The sequence below is a fragment of the Schistocerca nitens genome, chromosome 10 (assembly GCF_023898315.1).
Source record: "Schistocerca nitens isolate TAMUIC-IGC-003100 chromosome 10, iqSchNite1.1, whole genome shotgun sequence".
Classification (NCBI taxonomy): domain Eukaryota; kingdom Metazoa; phylum Arthropoda; class Insecta; order Orthoptera; family Acrididae; genus Schistocerca; species Schistocerca nitens.
The window spans coordinates 211,997,816-212,018,824 of NC_064623.1; the positions used below are offsets into that span (position 1 = coordinate 211,997,816).

General features: G+C 45.2%; 1 protein-coding gene across 1 annotated transcript in view; it reads left to right on the forward strand.

The window, feature by feature from the left end:
• LOC126210193 (D-erythrulose reductase-like) overlaps window positions 1-21,009 on the forward strand; it is a 71,689-nt gene that overhangs the window by 33,951 nt on the left and 16,729 nt on the right. The window contains exons 3-4 of the mRNA XM_049939370.1: window positions 19,706-19,820; window positions 19,907-20,117. Of these exons, the coding sequence (XP_049795327.1) occupies window positions 19,706-19,820; window positions 19,907-20,117 (326 nt within the window). The remainder of the gene's footprint in view (window positions 1-19,705; window positions 19,821-19,906; window positions 20,118-21,009) is intronic.

Below are 21,009 nucleotides of genomic sequence, written 5' to 3' on the forward strand. Positions count from 1 at the left end.
CTGGCCAGCTGACCATTTAACTATCGGGGCGGACAGCTATTTCAGTGAGGTGTCTGAGTCTCTGTGGAGGGATGGCAGCCCATTCTTCCGCAAGAGCCGAAACCAGAGGAGATAGTTAAATTGGACGCTAGCGTCTTGATCTGAGTCGACGTTCTAGCTCTCTCCAGACTCAAGACTCTGGACAGGCCAGTCCATTTCTGTATTGTTATTGCCCACGAACCGTAGCATCACAGATGCTGCTAATCACTAACAATCGTCATCACCAAACTGTTCCCCTAGTACACAATCCCGTTAAATGTGTTCATATGCTTCCGCATTTAGCGTTTACTTGGGCGCAGTTAGGGGACCACACCCTAAGCACGAAAAGGTCCCCATACCGCAACACCATCACATCCTTACTCCACTGTTGGCACTACAAGTGATGACTGGTAGTGTTCTCTACACAATCACCAAATCCAAACCCTTCCATCAGATTGTCACAAGGTGTAGCATGAGGCTCGAAATAACTCGTTTCCAGTCATCCACTGCCCAGTGGCAGCTCAAGTATCGCCTAGCATTGGCTGCAGAAATGTTTGACTTATGAGTAACTGCTCGACCGTTGTAGCTGATTTGTAACTTTCTGTCATTGTGTTACCTGGACTGCTGGTAGAAGTTTGGAACTCACCAGGGATTCCTTCCACCAATTTCGTGCGACTTTATACAGCCACCCATCACGATGATAGACGGTTCTGCCCATCAGTGTATCAGGTCTCCCCCATCTTGGTTTAGTTGTGGTTGTTCCATCCCGTTTCCACTTCACGATCACAACACCAACAGCTGACTTGGGCAGCTTTACAAGTATTGAAATATCCTTGACGGATTGATTACTCAGGTGACATCCAATGACCAGTCCACGTTTAAAGTCACTGAGCTCTCCTGACCGATCGATTGTGTTCTTACTGCTTTACTGACTACGCATTTTTTCCCTTTATTTTGATTTCATTCCCCTGCCCCACATGGGTAGGGGAGGGCTGGCAGCGGCACAGTCAGCCGCTCTTCAGCTGAGTGACATTACGCTGAAATAAAGAGGTGGAAAAAGGGGTACATAAAAACATGATAAATGCAGACAATGGGGGTTAAAACATACACTTAAACAGTGATGTTTATTGTGGGACAGTTAAAAAAAGGCGACATAAAGTTAAAACAACACAGTTTGCGAGTCGTGGAGCATTTGAAAGACACTGCAGTCACACACACAAGTTGAAAGTTGGCTACAATATGAAAACACACAGAACGAAGCCACGGCAAGCGATGGAGGACACACAGGGAACTGCCGAGAGAGAGGGAGCCAGAGAGGAGGGAGAAGGGAGAGGAAAGTGCAGTGGGGGGCCCCAGGATGAGAGGAAAAGAAAAAAAGGGGGGTTCGGGGAAGCACGAAGAGGCAGGAGGGATGGAGTGGGAGATCGAGAGGGAAGGCAAGTTAGAAGGGAATGCAGTCAAAGCATCAATACCCGCCTCCTTTTATAATGGCATGTCCACCTCTCATGACATCTGGTGGTCAATTCTGGAATACACAGGATGTCCAGACACTTCTGATCAGATAGCGTAGATGCTTGAAAATGGCACAAATGCCGAAATCGCAATAGTAAAGTAAATTCATTGTCAGCAAAAAACGAACAAATAACTTTCTTAACAGCAACAATAATTTTTGAGAACATTTCTCTTGAAGTAGCAGCTGTCTGGCTAAAAATGGATTAAAACCGTCTCAACAGCAATAAAACACGTCTTTATAACGGTACAGGTTTTGGTCAGAATGTGACCATGACCGTCACCAGTAAATATTATGAATAAGTGTTTTACTGCTGTAGAAGTAATAAGAAATGTAAATCGGTTTACAGGTTTAGTACCTATTTACAGGATTAAAAAAGTTCTGAGATAGCAAAGGCAATCAAGGATATACAAATAACAAATATGCAACAATAGCATTTCTGAAGATAAAAAACCTCTCCAGTAACATCCTAATAAAATAAGTAACAGAAATTATCAGTTGTAATCTGATAACTCTTAATAAGATTAGTACTGTAGAATGTACAGTACAATTTAATTTTTAGAATTTAAGAATAAGATAGCCTTGCGATGCGCTGGCACCTTGATATATTTTTTGAATGATTTATGATGACGACGGCCGGTGTGGTCGAGCGGTTCTAGGCGCTACAGTCTGGAACTGCGCGACCGCTACGGTCGCAGGTTCGAATCCTGCCTCGGGCATGGATGTGTGTGATGTCCCTAGGTTAGTTAGGTTTAAGTAGTTCTAAGTTCTAGGGGACTGATGACCTCACATGTTAAGTCCCACAGCGCTCAGAGCCATTTGAACCATTTATAATGACAGTTTTTGCCATGTTTCCACAGCTAAAAGAAAAAAACTTATACGATAAACATTATGTCGACCAAATACATAAACGCATTTGCACAAACAATAGGCAGTATGCATCCAAGACTATCTCTTACTGCAAGTAGAAAACGAGAACTCTACTAATTACCTAGGCCTTACCTTTAAAAAAGTAAACAATGAATATAAACTTTCCATTTTCAAAAAACCCACATGCACATATACAGGGTGATTCACGAAGATACACAAATATTTTAATATGTTATTCTGCAAGTAAAACTAAAGAAAAAAAGTTCATATAAACGTAGGTCCGCAAATGTTTAGTTACGGAGCTACGGATAATAAAAGATTTTGCCTGAAATTTAGCAACTTCGCTAATATGAAGCCATCGCGAAACTGTATGAGGTTAAAGTAATGCACGATTTCCATTTATGTTGTTATTGGTCTGGTAAATCTAATAAAACATGTCCCAAGCATGTATCTGCAGTAGTTCTCCAGATCGTTCAGAGAAGCAAAGATTATTATACAAGTAAATTTGTTTACTTTCCATTAAGAATGTAGAAACTTTTATCTCATTGTTGGCAACCGTTAGTGAGTTAATTCAGTCGTTTCCTAACCTTGAAACGAGTTAGTTTTCAGTATTTTTCAGTGAAATATCATAACAACAACAGTGTATTTAAATGAAACCACATAGTAACTGTTGTAGTTTGTAGATTATTTATGAAATAGGGATGCCTTTCAAATTTACGACAGAGGAATACGCCGATATGGTGTTTATTTATGGCAAATGTGATGGTAATGCTACGGCTGCAGTTAACGAATATCGGGTACGTCATCCAACTCGGAGGATTCCGAATGCTAGAACCATTAGTGGAGTATTTCGAATGTTACAGGAGACAGGTTTTCTAGCTAGTGTTCATAATCAGTACGGGCGCTCGATACGTGAAGACGATGATGAGGGTATTATGGATGCTGTTCAACGTAGCCCGGGTACCAGTACTCGACGTATCTCTCAACGATCAGGCATTTCACAATCTAAGGTATGGTGTACACTGAAGTACAATAATCTGTGTCCTTACCATAACCAAAAGTGCATCATTTACATCCGGGAGATCCTGCCCTTCGCTTGGAGTTGTGCAACTGACTAAATACTAATCGACAGTTACACATGTTATTTACTGATGAGGCGCAGTTTACTCGCGATGGTATAAACAATTTACGTAACGAGCACGTTGGTCTGAAGCAAACCCACATGCGACAGTGCAACGCAATTTCCAGCAGCGATTTAGTGTAAATGTGTGGTTTGGTATAATCAACATACACTTTACTGAACCACTCATTTTCCTAGGACGTCTAATTGGCGAGATGTACTTATAGTTCCTTCAAGAAGAAATGCCCCGCTTGCTCGAAGATGTTCCACTTGCTACGCGATTGCAAGCGTATTTTCAAAATGACAGCACGCCTCCACATTTCAAAAAATGGTTCAAATGGCTCTGAGCACTATGGGACTCAACTGCTGAGGTCATTAGTCCCCTAGAACTTAGAACTAGTTAAACCTAACTAACCTAAGGACATCACAAACATCCATGCCCGAGGCAGGATTCGAACCTGCGACCGTAGCGGTCTTGCGGTTCCAGACTGCAGCGCCTTTAACCGCACGGCCACTTCGGCCGGCTCACATTTCAACAACGCCGTTTCTACACATTTAAAAGACCATTTTTCCCAGAAATGGATTGGTCGTGGTGCTACACGTCTGTGGCCAACCATATCCCCCGATTTAACACCAATGGATTTTTGTGTATGTGGGTGGATGAACGACATAGTTTATGAGGACAAAGTCAATACATGTTAAGCATTACTTGCTCGCATTATCAATGCAATAGACGAAATTAAGAACAACCCTGTGAAACTGAAACGAGCAACAAAATCTGTTCATACACGTGCAGTTAAATGCATTGAACTCGGTGGAGACATTTTTGAACATTTATCGTGAATGTATTGTGAAATTTTATGTACACTGTACAACTTTCTTAACACTGAGCTTTGTTTTTTCCGGTTTAGAATGAATTCACGTGTGCTGTGGTATTAATAAAAGCAGATTATATGACACCTTCATACCGTTTCAGTTAAAGTTATTACCATGATTTTTCCAAAATTAAATTCTGTACAACTTCCATGGAAAACTTTGTGCAATTGTCTTGGATTTAAAAACAAAGTTGGGCCAAGTGGTTAATAAATTAAAAATTTTACGACATTACTTCTTTGTTTCTCTTGATGTTCTGAAAACCTACTGCAGATACACGTCTGGCACATGTTTTATCAGATTACCCAGATCAATAACAACAAAATAAATGTATATCGTGCTTTACTTTAAACTCGCACAGTTTTTCGATGGCTTCATATTAGCAAAGTTGCTAAATTTCTGGCAAAATCTTTTATTATCTGTAACTCCGTAACTAAACATTTGCGGAGCTATGTTTATATGAACTTTTCTTTAGTTTTATTTGTAGAATAAAACATTAAAATACACTCCTGGAAATGGAAAAAAGAACACATTGACACCGGTGTGTCAGACCCACCATACTTGCTCCGGACACTGCGAGAGGGCTGTACAAGCAATGATCACACGCACGGCACAGCGGACACACCAGGAACCGCGGTGTTGGCCGTCGAATGGCGCTAGCTGCGCAGCATTTGTGCACCGCCGCCGTCAGTGTCAGCCAGTTTGCCGTGGCATACGGAGCTCCATCGCAGTCTTTAACACTGGTAGCATGCCGCGACAGCGTGGACGTGAACCGTATGTGCAGTTGACGGACTTTGACCGAGGGCGTATAGTGGGCATGCGGGAGGCCGGGTGGACGTACCGCCGAATTGCTCAACACGTGGGGCGTGAGGTCTCCACAGTACATCGATGTTGTCGCCAGTGGTCGGCGGAAGGTGCACGTGCCCGTCGACCTGGGACCGGACCGCAGCGACGCACGGATGCACGCCAAGACCGTAGGATCCTACGCAGTGCCGTAGGGGACCGCACCGCCACTTCCCAGCAAATTAGGGACACTGTTGCTCCTGGGGTATCGGCGAGGACCATTCGCAACCGTCTCCATGAAGCTGGGCTACGGGCCCGCACACCGTTAGGCCGTCTTCCGCTCACGCCCCAACATCGTGCAGCCCGCCTCCAGTGGTGTCGCGACAGGCGTGAATGGAGGGACGAATGGAGACGTGTCGTCTTCAGCGATGAGAGTCGCTTCTGCCTTGGTGCCAATGATGGTCGTATGCGTGTTTGGCGCCGTGCAGGTGAGCGCCACAATCAGGACTGCATACGACCGAGGCACACAGGGCCAACACCCGGCATCATGGTGTGGGGAGCGATCTCCTACACTGGCCGTACACCACTGGTGATCGTCGAGGGGACACTGAATAGTGCACGGTACATCCAAACCGTCATCCACCCCATCGTTCTACCATTCCTAGACCGGCAAGGGAACTTGCTGTTCCAACAGGACAATGCACATCCGCATGTATCCCGTGCCACCAACGTGCTCTAGAAGGTGTAAGTCAACTACCCTGGCCAGCAAGATCTCCGGATCTGTCCCCCATTGAGCATGTTTGGGACTGGATGAAGCGTCGTCTCACGCGGTCTGCACGTCCAGCACGAACGCTGGTCCAACTGAGGCGCCAGGTGGAAATGGCATGGCAAGCCGTTCCACAGCACTGCATCCAGCATCTCTACGATCGTCTCCATGGGAGAATAGCAGCCTGCATTGCTGCGAAAGGTGGATATACACTGTACTAGTGCCGACATTGTGCATGCTCTGTTGCCTGTGTCTATGTGCCTGTGGTTCTGTCAGTGTGATCATGTGATGTATCTGACCCCAGGAATGTGTCAATAAAGTTTCCCCTTCCTGGGACAATGAATTCACGGTGTTCTTATTTCAATTTCCAGGAGTGTATTTGCGTATCTTCGTGAATCAGTCTGTATTTATCAACATCAGTTCACTCCTTCGTCCACGATACAAAACAGCCTTCTACACCTCTTTCGTTCACTTTGCACTCGACAATGAAATACTCAGATAACTCAGTATTTTAAAGCAGATTGCAATAGCCAGTGGTTTTTCTGTAAATGGCAGTGGGCAATCGCTTGGTTCAGTCAGGAAGCAGTACTAATAAGAAAGGATGAAAACCATCACCCTGCAATTTGACAGTAATGTGGCCCAACAAACAGAAACATGTTTCATCAAATTGAATGTGGTTTTCAAGTTAATAAGCTCTAAAACTTCGCGTAAATCAATGGCTGAGAATCGCATATAACAAATTTGACCGTTGTGGTGTACACAGGATCGGGATCAATAATTGTGTTTAGTATTTCATTGGCCAGACCAGCCGCTCTTTTAATATAAGGTTTAAGTTGAGGATTGACAGCCAAGTAACAAAACTGCCTTTGGGTTGAATTTAGCAGAAACCGGCCATAGTAAAGGCAGTAATGACAGAATTAGGCTTATTCTTCACAAGCGCAAAAAGGAGATCCTCTCAAATAACTGGAAGAGCTTGAAATTGACAGAGCCAAAAAAACAGGAGTCAGTAAAAGGCTCAATGGGCAACGCAGTTTTGTACCTAATGACCACTTTGCTTTATTTCATAGTGGAACATATGAATTTCTTTTCCTTATTGTATTTAGACTCTCACCCCCCCCTCCCCCCAGAGGGAGGACGGGCTGGCAGCAGCGTAATGCACCGCTCTGTAGCGTACCGATAAAGTTAAAAAACATAATGAGCAGATATAACAATTAAAAGGTGATGAAACGGTGACTATTTAAAACTGGTACATGGCGAAAAATTTCTGAACATAAAGATGCTGATTAAAAACACTTAGGAAATAGACAGGCACAATTAAAAAACATGGCGAGAGTCTGGGTTCTGTTCACAGTGCTTTAAAAAGGGGACGCAAAACACTGATCATTCACAGAAAACACTGCACTAGTGAGTACGAAGGCATATGGGTATGGAGGGGGGGGGGGGGAGGGCATGGACAGATGAGGGGGGGGAAGAGGGGAGCTGATGGAGGGAGAGGGAACAGAAAAAGGGGGAGCACAGTGGTGGAGATAGTGGAGGGGAAAGAAAAAGGGGGGAGAGAATGGAGCCAAGGAGTGGGTAGGTGCAGAAAAAACAGAATGGAAGAGAGGAGAGGGAGCCCAGGAAAAGAACAGAGGGAGGGAGGAGAAGGTTAGGATCATAGTTGATAGGAGGGATAAATGGAGGGAGAGAGGGTATCATCTGGGAGGGGTAGTTGGCGAAAGCCACCTTGGGAAAGGAGATGAAGGGTGTCGAGGTGGAGGGAAGGGGAGGACACGATGGTAAAGGTTCAGCAGTGGGTGGGGGTTGGAGAGGAGAGGAGCAGCCAGGGGATGAGGGGGATCAAGTCGGCAGGGGGTGTAGAGGACACAGACACGTTCAAGCAAAAGGAGCAGATTGGGGAAAGGAATCAGGTCATAGAGGATCCGCGTGGGGGACGGGAGGCATATATGGAAGGCGAGGTGGAATGCATGGTGCTCGAGGATCTGGAGGGACTTATAGAATTTGGGGGGGGGGGAGGGTGCATATCCAGGCAGGACTGGCATAACAGAGGATGGGACAGATTAAGGATTTTTAGGTGTGGAGGATGGTAGAGGGGTTCAAACCCCATGTCTGGCCAGAGAGGAGTTTAAGGAGATGGGGGCGGTTGTGGGCTTTGGACTGGATAGAGTGTATATGAGGGATCCAGATGAGGTGACGGTCAATGGCGAGTCCAAGGTAGGTGAGGGTGGGGAGAGGCGGACAGGACGAGCACAGCTGGTAAGGGAAAAATCCAGGAGCAAGTGGTACAACCTACGGTGATTGCCTGATGAATTATTGAACACCTCTCTTGTGTATATTTTGCCCTTTCGCTGCCTAGTATAGAGTTGGAGGTTGGGGGCGGGGGGTTGTTTGGGGAAGGAGACGAGACAGCGAGGTCATCGGTCCCATCGGATTAGGGAAGGATGGGGAAGGAAGTCGACCGTGCCATTTCACAGGAACCATTCCGGCATTTGCCTGAAGTGATTTAGGGAAATCACGGAAAACCTAAATCAGGAGGCCGGACGCGGGATTGAACCGTCGGCCTCCCGAATGCGAATCCAGTGTCTAACCACTGCGCCACCTAACTCGGTAGTATAGAGTACATCATGTGTTGGATTAGTTTTCTTACACTGTACATATTACTTTCGTGTTCGATTGCTCCTTCTCTGTATATCTAATGAAGTTCATTAGCAATATAATAACATTATTGAGTGAGTGTTCAATATTTTATTATACTTTCCTTGGTTCGGTGTATCTCATGGCACGAGAGGCCCTCTGGTGGTTAATTTCCTCCGACTTCTCGCCTACGCTGCATTCTAATGGCTGTACCAACAGATGGCGTTGATCTGAGTGTGGCTTGAGTCTTTTATTTTCATCCATTTCGCGTCTTTCACTAATTATTTTATCAATTTTATTTACTTTATTAACTACATAATCTTTTTCTTGTATATGTCATTACTTTTATCTAAAATGACAGCAAGAATATCTCAGAGCCAATTTCTTCTTAACAATTTAAATTCTACCTTTATTCGCGTTTTTAATTTACTACATTTTATCACTGAAATAACTTATACACTGAGTAAGCTCACAACAGACTTTAAGCAAGGGCGTACCCAGGATCTGAACTAGGGGGAGGGAGGGGTGGGGGGCAGGTCATACTAGTCTCAGGAAAGAAGGACTCGAGACAACATACAGCACTTGTTATTAAATAAAACAGTAAACCAGTGAAAAACTGCTTTTAATAAACATTTTAAGTACAAGAATGCACTTGTACAATCCGAGAAAACATGCAGCATTTCTTATTAAATAAAACAGTAAACTAGTGAAAAACTGCGAATATCTCCTAGGAGGGCAGCTGCCACCCCCCCCCCCCACCGCCCCTCGCTGAGTACGCCCATGACTTTGCCTATTACACTTTTTCGTTATATTGAATGTTGAACAATTTTATAATTGAGTAATATGTGTAGACTTACAGTACCGACATCTAAAGAGCTTACGATTCAGAAATACGTTGTGGGTACAGTACAACAGCTTGATATGAGCGGTAACGCTAGTAGCAGTATGATCCCACCAGCCTAGTTCACCCCATATTTTAAATACACTGATGATCCAAACCATTAACACCATCTGCTTAATAGCTTGTTCGTATGTCTCTGGGACGAAAAATATCACTGATTCTGCGTATCAGGAATCCGACAGTTTCGCTGGCAAATTTGTGGATTTATGTAGCATTAGACGTCTACGCATAGGTCATGTAACTCGCGTAAACCATGGACCGTTGATTTGCGTACGCGGTGATGGCGCCCGATAGCAGCCCAGATGGGTTCAGCAGGATTTACATCAGGCGAATTTGTCCGAAACACCAACGTGACTTCACTATAATGTTCCTCGAATCACTGCACCACCGTTCGGGCTCCGAGACACGGACATTTGTACCGCTGAAAGATGACATCGGCGTCTTGGAAGGCATCAAGCATGAAGGGATGCAGGTGGTTTGCAGCTGCCAGCGTGTCTTCGATTGCTACCACAGATCCCATGCAACTGCAGGAGAATGTCTCTCATAGCATAATACTGCTCCCACCAGCCTGTGTCCAGGGCGTGCTGCATGTTCCGAGCCGTCGTCCACCTCGTTGACGGCGTTCGTGAAGAAGACCATCGAGCTATCGTAGCGGAAATGTGGTTCATCTGAAGAGCCGACGCCTTTCCATTGCTGGACGGTCGAATCCCGATGCTACCGTGCCCACTGCAGTCGTAATTGACGATGTCGCTGGGTCAACATGTCAACACATAAGGGTGGTCTGCTGCAGAGCTCCATGTTCGACAGTGTACGATGAATTGTGTGCTCCGAAACACGTGTGACTGCACTAGCGTTGTACGCCTTTGGCAGTGATGCCACAATCTATCCTACTCTATTGAGCGGACAAGGCTCCAAACGCCACGTTTTGTGAAGTCATGGACGTCCAACCATTTAGTACCTAGTGGTAGTTTCACTGTTCTACTACCTCTTTCCGTAGATGCTCACGACAGTAGCACATGAACATTCACCAAGCTTCGACGCTTTTTAGATACTCCTCCACAGGCTCAGAGTAACAATAGTCTGCTCTTTGTTAATGTCGCTTTTCTCAATTGATTTCCCCATTTTCAGTCCATATCTTCGCTTACATACTTTTGTTGCCGCATCACGTGAAGTCATGGACATCCAGCCATTTATTACCTAGTGGTCGTTTCACTGTCCTACTACCTCTTCCCGTAGATGCTCACGACAGTAGCACGTGAACATTAGCCCAGCTTCGCCGTTTTCTAGATACTCCTACACAGACTCTGCCTAATAATAATGTACCCTTTGTCAAAGTCGCTTAACTCAATCAATTTGCCCGTTTTCAGTCCCTATCGCAGCTAGGGTGTTTACTATTACGTGTCTGCTCCACTTGCATACTTTTGTTGCCGTGTCATGTGCCCGCAACGCCACCAGGTGGCATCCAACGACGCTGTGGGCAGTCGTCATAATGTTTTGGCTGATCAGTCTATCCACTACGAAGCTAGGCTGACTTTGCGTGTAATTTGTGACGATGCCATTTTGCTTCCTTTTAATTAGGACATATTGAAGAATAAGTATGCCTCCATATATTTTAAGTACATATTCCCAATTCTATGAAAATAATAATATTCATTATCGCGTATGTTTTTTTTTTTTTTTCTTTTAAGATGTAAAGTGTTTATTGTTTGTCCTTCCTCTCCCATATTTTGCTGCAGATCTGAAGATGATCGTTGCTAACCGAAACCGGTACTTTTGTGACCACTGATGGAAATAAAAGAAATTCATTCTGTGATAATGACTGTTCTTTACAATGCCTTGCGATTAAGACCCACTTTCAGCGTACTCTGTCACTTAACCGCGAAATTATTACCTGTCTGAAACACGCGGCGATGTTACAGTTTACAACTACAGAGGCCACTAAGGAAAATTCATCACAGTGTCAATGCTTTCAGGTCAGTTGTGTACACGCTATCAGCCCCGACTATGCGCTGACTCACGACTACTCGACCAGAGCGCACTTTCTCCCAAGTGCGATAATATTGTGGTCTGCTTATATCGGCTGAGGGATAAAGGACTGATGTTTAATACATATATATATATATATATATATATATATATATATATATATATATATATATATATATATATATATATACACTCCTGGAAATTGAAATAAGAACATCGTGAATTCATTGTCCCAGGAAGGGGAAACTTTATTGACACATTCCTGGGGTCAGATACATCACATGATCACACTGACAGAACCACAGGCACATAGACACAGGCAACAGAGCATGCACAATGTCGGCACTAGTACAGTGTATAACCACCTTTCGCAGCAATGCAGGCTGCTATTCTCCCATGGAGACGATCGTAGAGATGCTGGATGTAGTCCTGTGGAACGGCTTGCCATGCCATTTCCACCTGGCGCCTCAGTTGGACCAGCGTTCGTGCTGGACGTGCAGACCGCGTGAGACGACGCTTCATCCAGTCCCAAACATGCTCAATGGGGGACAGATCCGGAGATCTTGCTGGCCAGGGTAGTTGACTTACACCTTCTAGAGCACGTTGGGTGGCACGGGATACATGCGGACGTGCATTGTCCTGTTGGAACAGCAAGTTCCCTTGCCGGTCTAGGAATGGTAGAACGATGGGTTCGATGACGGTTTGAATGTACCGTGCACTATTCAGTGTCCCCTCGACGATCACCAGTGGTGTACGGCCAGTGTAGGAGATCGCTCCCCACACCATGATGCCGGGTGTTGGCCCTGTGTGCCTCGGTCGTATGCAGTCCTGATTGTGGCGCTCACCTGCACGGCGCCAAACACGCATACGACCATCATTGGCACCAAGGCAGAAGCGACTCTCATCGCTGAAGACGACACGTCTCCATTCGTCCCTCCATTCACGCCTGTCGCGACACCACTGGAGGCGGGCTGCACGATGTTGGGGCGTGAGCGGAAGACGGCCTAACGGTGTGCGGGACCGTAGCCCAGCTTCATGGAGACGGTTGCGAATGGTCCTCGCCGATACCGCAGAAGCAACAGTGTCCCTAATTTGCTGGGAAGTGGCGGTGCGGTCCCCTACGGCACTGCGTAGGATCCTACGGTCTTGGCGTGAATCCGTGCGTCGCTGCGGTCCGGTCCCAGGTCGACGGGCACGTGCACCTTCCGCCGACCACTGGCGACAACATCGATGTACTGTGGAGACCTCACTCCCCACGTGTTGAGCAATTCGGCGGTACGTCCACCCGGTCTCCCGCATGCCCACTATACGCCCTCGCTCAAAGTCCGTCAACTGCACATACGGTTCACGTCCACGCTGTCGCGGCATGCTACCAGTGTTAAAGACTGCGATGGAGCTCCGTATGCCACGGCAAACTGGCTGACACTGACGGCGGCGGTGCACAAATGCTGCGCATCTAGCGCCATTCGACGGCCAACACCGCGGTTCCTGGTGTGTCCGCTGTGCCGTGCGTGTGATCATTGCTTGTACAGACCTCTCGCAGTGTCCGGAGCAAGTATGGTGGGTCTGACACACCGGTGTCAATTTGTTCTTTTTTCCATTTCCAGGAGTGTATATATATATACATCGTTACTTGTGCTTCAAAAACATTTATTAGCAAAATAATACTCAAATGATGTTTCCGTTTTACAAAATTAATGCCTGAAAACATGGTCTCCCAGGTGACAGCCGTTGTCAGCGATGCACTTCTCAAGGCGCTCTCAGAAGTTGACTTCCACTCTGCCCAACATTACTCTGTCAATTTAAACGACTTCCGCACGAACTGCTTCCTTCAGTTCTTCATGTTCACGTGGTTCATGCTCGTATACATGTGACTTGAGGTAAGCCAATGAAGCACAGTCGCACATGGACACATCTGGGGAATGATGGGTTGGGTTAGGTTGGGTTGTTTGGGTGAGGAGACCACACAGCGAGGTCATCGGTCTCATTGGATTAGGGAAGGATGGGGAAGAAACTTCGCCGTGCCCTTTCAAAGGAACCATCCCGGCATTTGCTGGGAAATGACCAGGCCATCTACTGTCACCAAGCTGGTAAATGACGTGACCACGAATAACAGTCCGAAGAGCTTCAATTGAAATTCTTGTTGCGTGGGCTGTGGCCCCGTCCTACTGAAACCAAACTCGCCGGATAGCAATACGTTTTCTTCTTAATTCAGGTAGGAATAATTCAGTGATCATCTCTCTATAACTTTCTGAGGTTACAGTTGCAGTGTTCTCATTATCCTCTTGAAAAGTAAGGACCAGTAACATCTGCACTAGTTACAACACACCACAGTCACCTTGGTAATATGTAATAGTCTCTCATGCATTAGTTTAGGATTTTCACTGGCCCAGTAACGATAGTTCTGATGATTTACTATGCTGTTCGAATGAACATGAGCTTCATCACTCTTAAACAAAATAATGCTGTCATTTTGCACAAGTATGTCCTACATACATCTACGGATCGGAGCGTGGAATGTCAGATCCCTTAATCGGGCAGGTAGGTTAGAAAACTTAAAAAGGGAAATGGATAGGTTGAAGTTAGATGTAGTGGGAATTAGTGAAGTTCGGTGGCAGGAGGAACAAGACTTCTGGTCATGTGACTACAGGGTTATAAACACAAAATCAAATAGGGGTAATGCAGGAGTAGGTTTAATAATGAATAGGAAAATAGGAATGCGGGTAAGCTACTACAAACAGCATAGTGAACGCATTAGTGTGGCCAAGATGGATACGAAGCCCACACCTACTACAGTAGTACAAGTTTATATGCTAACTAGCTCTGCAGATGACGAAGAAATTGAAGAAATGTATGATGAAATAAAAGAAATTATTCAGATAGTGATGGGAGACGAAAATTTAATAGTCATTGGTGACTGGAAAAGGGAGAGAAGGAAACATAGTAGGTGAATATGGATTAGGGCTAAGAAATGAAAGAGGAAGCCGCCTGGTAGAATTTTGCACAGAGCACAACATCATCATAGCTAACACTTGGTTTAAGAATCATGATAGAAGGTTGTATACATGGAAGAACCCTGGAGATACTAAAAGGTATCAGATAGATTATATAATGGTAAGACAGAGATTTAGGAACCAGGTTTTAAATTGTATGACATTTCCTGGGGCAGATGTGGACTTTGACCACAATCTATTGGTTATGACCTATAGATTAAAACTGAAGAAACTGCAAAAAGGTGGGAATTTAAGGACATGGGACCTGGATAAACTGAAAGAACCAGAGGTTGTACAGAGTTTCAGGGAGAGCATAAGGGAAAAATTGACAAGAATGGGGGAAAGAAATACAGTAGAAGAAGAATGGGTAGCTTTGAGGGATGAAGTAGTGAAGGCAGCAGAGGATCAAGTAGGTAAAAAGACGAGGGCTAGTAGAAAACCATGGGTAACAGAAGAAATATTGAATTTAATTGATGAAAGGAAAAAATATAAAAATGCAGTAAATGAAGCAGGCAAAAAGGAATACAAACGTCTCAAAAATGAGATCGACAGGAAGTGCAAAATGGCTAAGCAGGGATGGCTAGAGGACAAATGTAAGGATGTAGAGGCTTATCTCACTAGGGGTAAGATAGATACTGCCTACAGGAAAATTAAAGAGACCTTTGGAGATAAGAGACCGACTTGTATGAATATCAAGAGCTCAGATGGAAACCCAATTCTAAGCAAAGGAGGGAAAGCAGAAAGGTGGAAGGAGTATATAGAGGGTCTATACAAGGGCGATGTACTTGAGGACAATATTATGGAAATGGAAGAGGATGTAGATGAAGATGAAATGGGAGATACGATACTGCGTGAAGAGTTTGACAGAGCACTGAAAGACCTGAGTCGAAACAAGGCCCCCGGAGTAGACAACATTCCATTGGAACTACTGACGGCCTTGGGAGAGCCAGTCCTGACAAAACTCTACCATCTGGTGAGCAAGATGTATGAAACAGGCGAAATACCCTCAGACTTCAAGAAGAATATAATAATCCTAATCCCAAAGAAAGCAGGTGTTGACAGATGTGAAAATTACCGAACTATCAGTTTAATAAGTCACAGCTGCAAAATACTAACACGAATTCTTTACAGACGAATGGAAAAACTAGTAGAAGCCAACCTCGGGGAAGATCAGTTTGGATTCCGTAGAAACACTGGAACACGTGAGGCAATACTGACCTTACGACTTATCTTAGAAGAAAGATTAAGGAAAGGCAAACCTACGTTTCTAGCATTTGTAGACTTAGAGAAAGCTTTTGACACTGTTGACTGGAATACTCTCTTTCACATTCTAAAGGTGTCGGGGGTAAAATACAGGGAGCGTAAGGCTATTTACAATTTGTACAGAAACCAGATGGCAGTTATAAGAGTCGAGGGACATGAAAGGGAAGCAGTGGTTGGGAAGGGAGTGAGACAGGGTTGTAGCCTCTCCCCGTTGTTGTTCAATCTGTATATTCAGCAAGCAGTAAAGGAAACAAAAGAAAAATTCGGAGTAGGTATTAAAATCCATGGAGAAGAAATAAAAACTTTGAGGTTCGCCGATGACATTGTAATTCTGTCAGAGACAGCAAAGGACTTGGAAGAGCAGTTGAATGGAATGGACAGTGTCTTGAAAGGAGGATATAAGATGAACATCAACAACAGCAAAACGAGGATAATGGAATGTAGTCGAATTAAGTCGGGTGATGCCGAGGGAATTAGATTAGGAAATGAGACACTTAAAGTAGTAAAGGAGTTTTGCTATTTGGGGAGCAAAATAACTGATGATGGTCGAAGTAGAGAGGATATAAAATGTAGACTGGCAATGGCAAGGAAAGCGTTTCTGAAGAAGAGTACTTTGTTAACATCGAGTATAGATTTAAGTGTCAGGAAGTCATTTCTGAAAGTATTTGTATGGAGTGTAGCCATGTATGGAAGTGAAACATGGACGATAAATAGTTTGGACAAGAAGACAATAGAAGCTTTCGAAATGTGGTGCTACAGAAGAATGCTGAAGATTAGATGGGTAGATCATATAACTAATGAGGAAGTATTGAAAAGGATTGGGGAGAAGAGAAGTTTGTGGCACAACTTGACCAGAAGACGGGATCGGTTGGTAGGACATGTTCTGAGGCATCAAGGGATCACCAGTTTAGTATTGGAGGGCAGCGTGGAGGGTAAAAATCGTAGAGGGAGACCAAGAGATGAATACACTAAACAGATTGAGAGGGATGTAGGTTGCAGTAGGTACTGGGAGATGAAGAAGCTTGCACAGGATAGAGTAGCATGGAGAGCTGCATCAAACCAGTCTTAGGTCTGAAGACCACAACAACAACAACAACAATGTCCTACATTTCTTGAGCAAAATTTAAAAGCTGTGCATAATCTCTAGGGTTCAATTGCTGCACCTTGGCCATTTTGTAGGGATGAAATGCTAGATCAGCATGCAAAAGACGCCTTACTGAACGATCGCTGAGGCTCAGTTCAGCAGGTCACTCCTGGCAGATCAATCAGGACTACGGAATATGGCTTGCCGAACTCTTTCAACATCCTCTGCAATGCATACTTAGTGAGAAGCCCCTGGCGGTCTTCTGTTCATCACTGTTCCTCATAAACGAAGTGATTCAACCCAACATAAAATGAAGAATCTAAAGTATAGAAATATTCCAGAATGAGATTTTCACTCTGCAGCGGAGTGTGCGCTCATATGAAACTTCCTGGCAGATTAAAACTGTGTGCCCGACCGAAACTCGAACTCGGGACCTTTGCAAAAGTCTCGAGTTCGAGTTTCGGTCGGGCACACAGTTTTAATCTGCCAGGAAGTTTTATAGAAATATTCCCACTTAAATTCGAAAGAATTGTTGAATGATCAACTTCCATTAAAAATAGACACTGTGTTGATTGCATAGTATATCTCATAAAATGTGAAAATTATCACATTCCTTTTATGTATTAGATCTGTGTGCCATGTTTTTTTTTTCAAATATATTATATATAACTTCTTTATATATCTTAATTATAATTTTTATGTGCTTTTATGTATGTTCGTCGCTGCTAGCACAACAGCTTGTCATGTATGTAGATGCGATTCACTTACTGTAAAGTGTCAATCTGTGATTGCAGTAATCACATACAATATGTACATTTTTGGACATATCACGGCATTGCGCTTTTGTGAAGAAACACCTGCTAAACCAATACTGAGTGAGTTTCTGTAATACACTACTGGCCATTAAAATTGCTACACCAAGAAGAAATGCAGATGATGAACGGGTATTCATTGGACAAGTATATTATACTAGAACTCACGTCTGATTACATTTTCACGCAATTTTGGTGCATAGATCTTGAGAAATCAGTACCCAGAACAACCACCCCTGGCCGTAATAACGGCCTTGATACGCCTGGGCATTGAGTCAAACAGAGCTAGGATGGCGTGTGCAGGTACAGCTGCCCATACAACTTCAACACGATACCACACTTCATCAAGAGTAGTGACTGACGTATTGTGACGAACCAGTTGTTCTGCCACCATTGACCAGACGTTTTCAATTGGTGAGAGATCTGGAGAAATTGCTGGCCAGGGCAGCAGTCGATCATTTTCTGTATCCAGAAAGACCTGTACAGGACCTGCAACATGCGGTCGTGCGGTGTCCTGCTGAAATGTAGGGTTTCGCAGGGGTCGAATGAAGGGAGAGCCACGGTTCGTAACACATCTGAAATGTAACGTCCACTGTTCGAAGTGCCGTCAATGCGAACAAGGGGTGACCGAGACATGTAACCAATGGCACCCCATACCATCACGCCGGGTGATACGCCAGTATGGCGATGACGAATACACGCTTACAATGTGCGTTCACCGCGATATCGCCAAACACGGATGCGACCATCATGATGCTGTAAACAGAACCTGGATTCATCCGAAAAAATGACGTTTTGCCATTCGTGCACCGAGGTTCGTCGTTGAGTACACCATCGCAGGCGCTCGTGTCTGTGATGCAGCGTCAAGGGTAACCGCAGCCATGGTCTCGGAGCTGATAGTCAATGCTGCTGCAAACGTCGTCTAACTGTTCGTGCAGATGGTTGTTGTCTTGCAAACGTCTGAATCTGTTGACTCAGGGATCGAGACGCGGCTGCACGATCCGTTACGGCCATGCGGATAAGATGCCTGTCATCTCGACTGCTAGTGATACGAGGCCGTTGGGATCCAGCACGGCGTTCCGTATTACCCTCCTGAACCGACCGATTGCATATTCTGCTAACAGTCATTGGATCTCGACCAACGCGTGCAGCAATGTCGCGATACGATAAACCGCAATCGTGATAGGCTACAATCCGACCTTTATGAAAGTCGGAGACGTGATGGTACGCATTTCTCCTCCTTACACGAGGCATCACAACAACGTTTCACCAGGCAACGCCGGTCAACTGCTGTTTGTGTATGAGAAATCGGTTGGAAAGTTTCCTCATGTCAGCACGTTGTAGGTGTCGCCACCGGCGCCAACCTTGTGTGAATGCTCTGAAAAGCTAATCATTGGTATATCACAGCATCTTCTTCCTGTCGGTTAAATTTCGCGTCTGTAGCACGTCATCTTCGTGGTGTAACAATTTTAATGGCCAGTAGTGTAGATTTCTTACCTTTCAGATATATTTTTATGCAAGTTCTAGCCGGCCGTGGTGGCCGAGCGGTTCTAGGCGCTACAATCTGGAACCGCGCGACGCTACGGTCGCAGGTTCGCATCCTGCCTCGGGCATGGATGTGTGTCATGGCTCTAGGTTAGTTAGGTTTAAGTAGTTCTAAGTTCTAGGGGACTGATGACCTTAGAAGTTGAGTCCCATAGTGCTCAGAGCGATTTGAACCATTTTTTGCAAGTTCTAAGTATTTATGGAGTCCCTGATTTTGTAGGCTTCTGAAGATGTCGAAACTGGTAAAACGAAATAAAAATATATTTGCAACTTCCGACAGAATTTTATTCTGAAAGAGATGTGGTTGTAGATGTAGCGGTAGATGTCAACAGAAAAGTGGAGTAAAAGGTATCTGGAACAGTATGCACCCTCCGCCACGTTCCGTTTGGTAGCTTTCAGTGTACAGATGTAGATGCTCATGTTTAGAACCTTCCACTTTTCTGTAAGTCCTGTGCCTGCTTATTCCGTTGGGTGGTAGCATGTTCACTGTCTTGCAACTCTACCACGTGTGCTCTAGGTCCCTAACGAGAGGTTTTGTCGCTTACAGGAGCTTCGAAGTTAACCTGAAGGCGGTGATCAACATCAGCCAGGTCGTCTCGGACGGGATGATCAAGAGCGGGAAGGGTGGCAGCATCGTCAACGTGTCCTCCCAGACCGCCATGGTAGGTGCCCCAGCTGCGCCACCTTGACGCCATCCCCAGGGTCTCCTCCTGGCCACTGCTGAGCACCGGCCTGTGCTTCTGTGCAGGTGGCCATCCCCAACCACGCGGTCTACTCGGCCACCAAGGGCGGGCTGGACCAGCTGTCGCGGGCCATGGCGCTCGAGCTGGGCCCGCACAACATCCGCACCAACTGCGTCAACCCCACCGTCGTCTGGACCGAGATGACCAAGAAGGGCTGGCCCGACCCTGACAAGCTCGCCGCCATGATCTCCAAGATACCGCTCGGGAAGCTGGCAGGTACCAGACCACTGTCCACTCCTCTCTGTTTGGGCAACGTAGCCGGGCTGTTCTGCCCACGAATGAAACAAGTTGTTTTGGGGGATCCTGAGGTGGGGGTGGGGAGGGGTAGGGGGAAGATGAGGAGTGGAAGGAGGAGAGAGGAGGCTGTGTCAGTATGACTGGCTGGGGGCTTCATCCATGAGTCTTCCAGTGAGAGACCAGTATGGAATGATCCCACTGAATTACTCATGCTCCTGGTTTTCAATAAGGCCAGTTAGAAATTGCATTAATTCAGCAGAACCTTTCGTTAAGAGCATTTTAAACTCTTTGCAGTTATTTATTTTGACCACCAATGAACAGAATTATGAAACGATAAAGATAAAAAATTCTGAATGTTTTACTGCAAATGTGATAACCTAAATTTTCCTTGAGACATACAATTCTCAACTTTATCTGCAATAGAAATAGAAGCTGATGAAATGAATTAAAATTTGTACCTCAGTCAGCACTTGAACCCAGGTCTCCTGCTTACTTTTTTTTCCTTGCTTACTAGGCAAATGAGTTAGCTTTTACACCATAATAAAAAAATGGCTCTGAGCAATATGGGACTTAACTTCTGAGGTCATCAGTCCCCTAGAACTTAGAACTACTTAAACCTAACTAACCTAAGGACATCACACACATCCATGCCCGAGGCAGGATTCGAACCTGCGATCGTAGCGGTCGCGCGGTTCCAGACTGTAGCGCCTAGAACCGCTCGGCCACTTCGGCCGGCTTGCACCATCATACTAACATAGGTAACACAGATACACAGACAACCCTAGTCCAATGCCCTCCCTAACACAAAACAAAAAATGCGTGACTTTACGTTTATGTTAGGGGAGGGCATGTAGCTACGTTACCTATACTA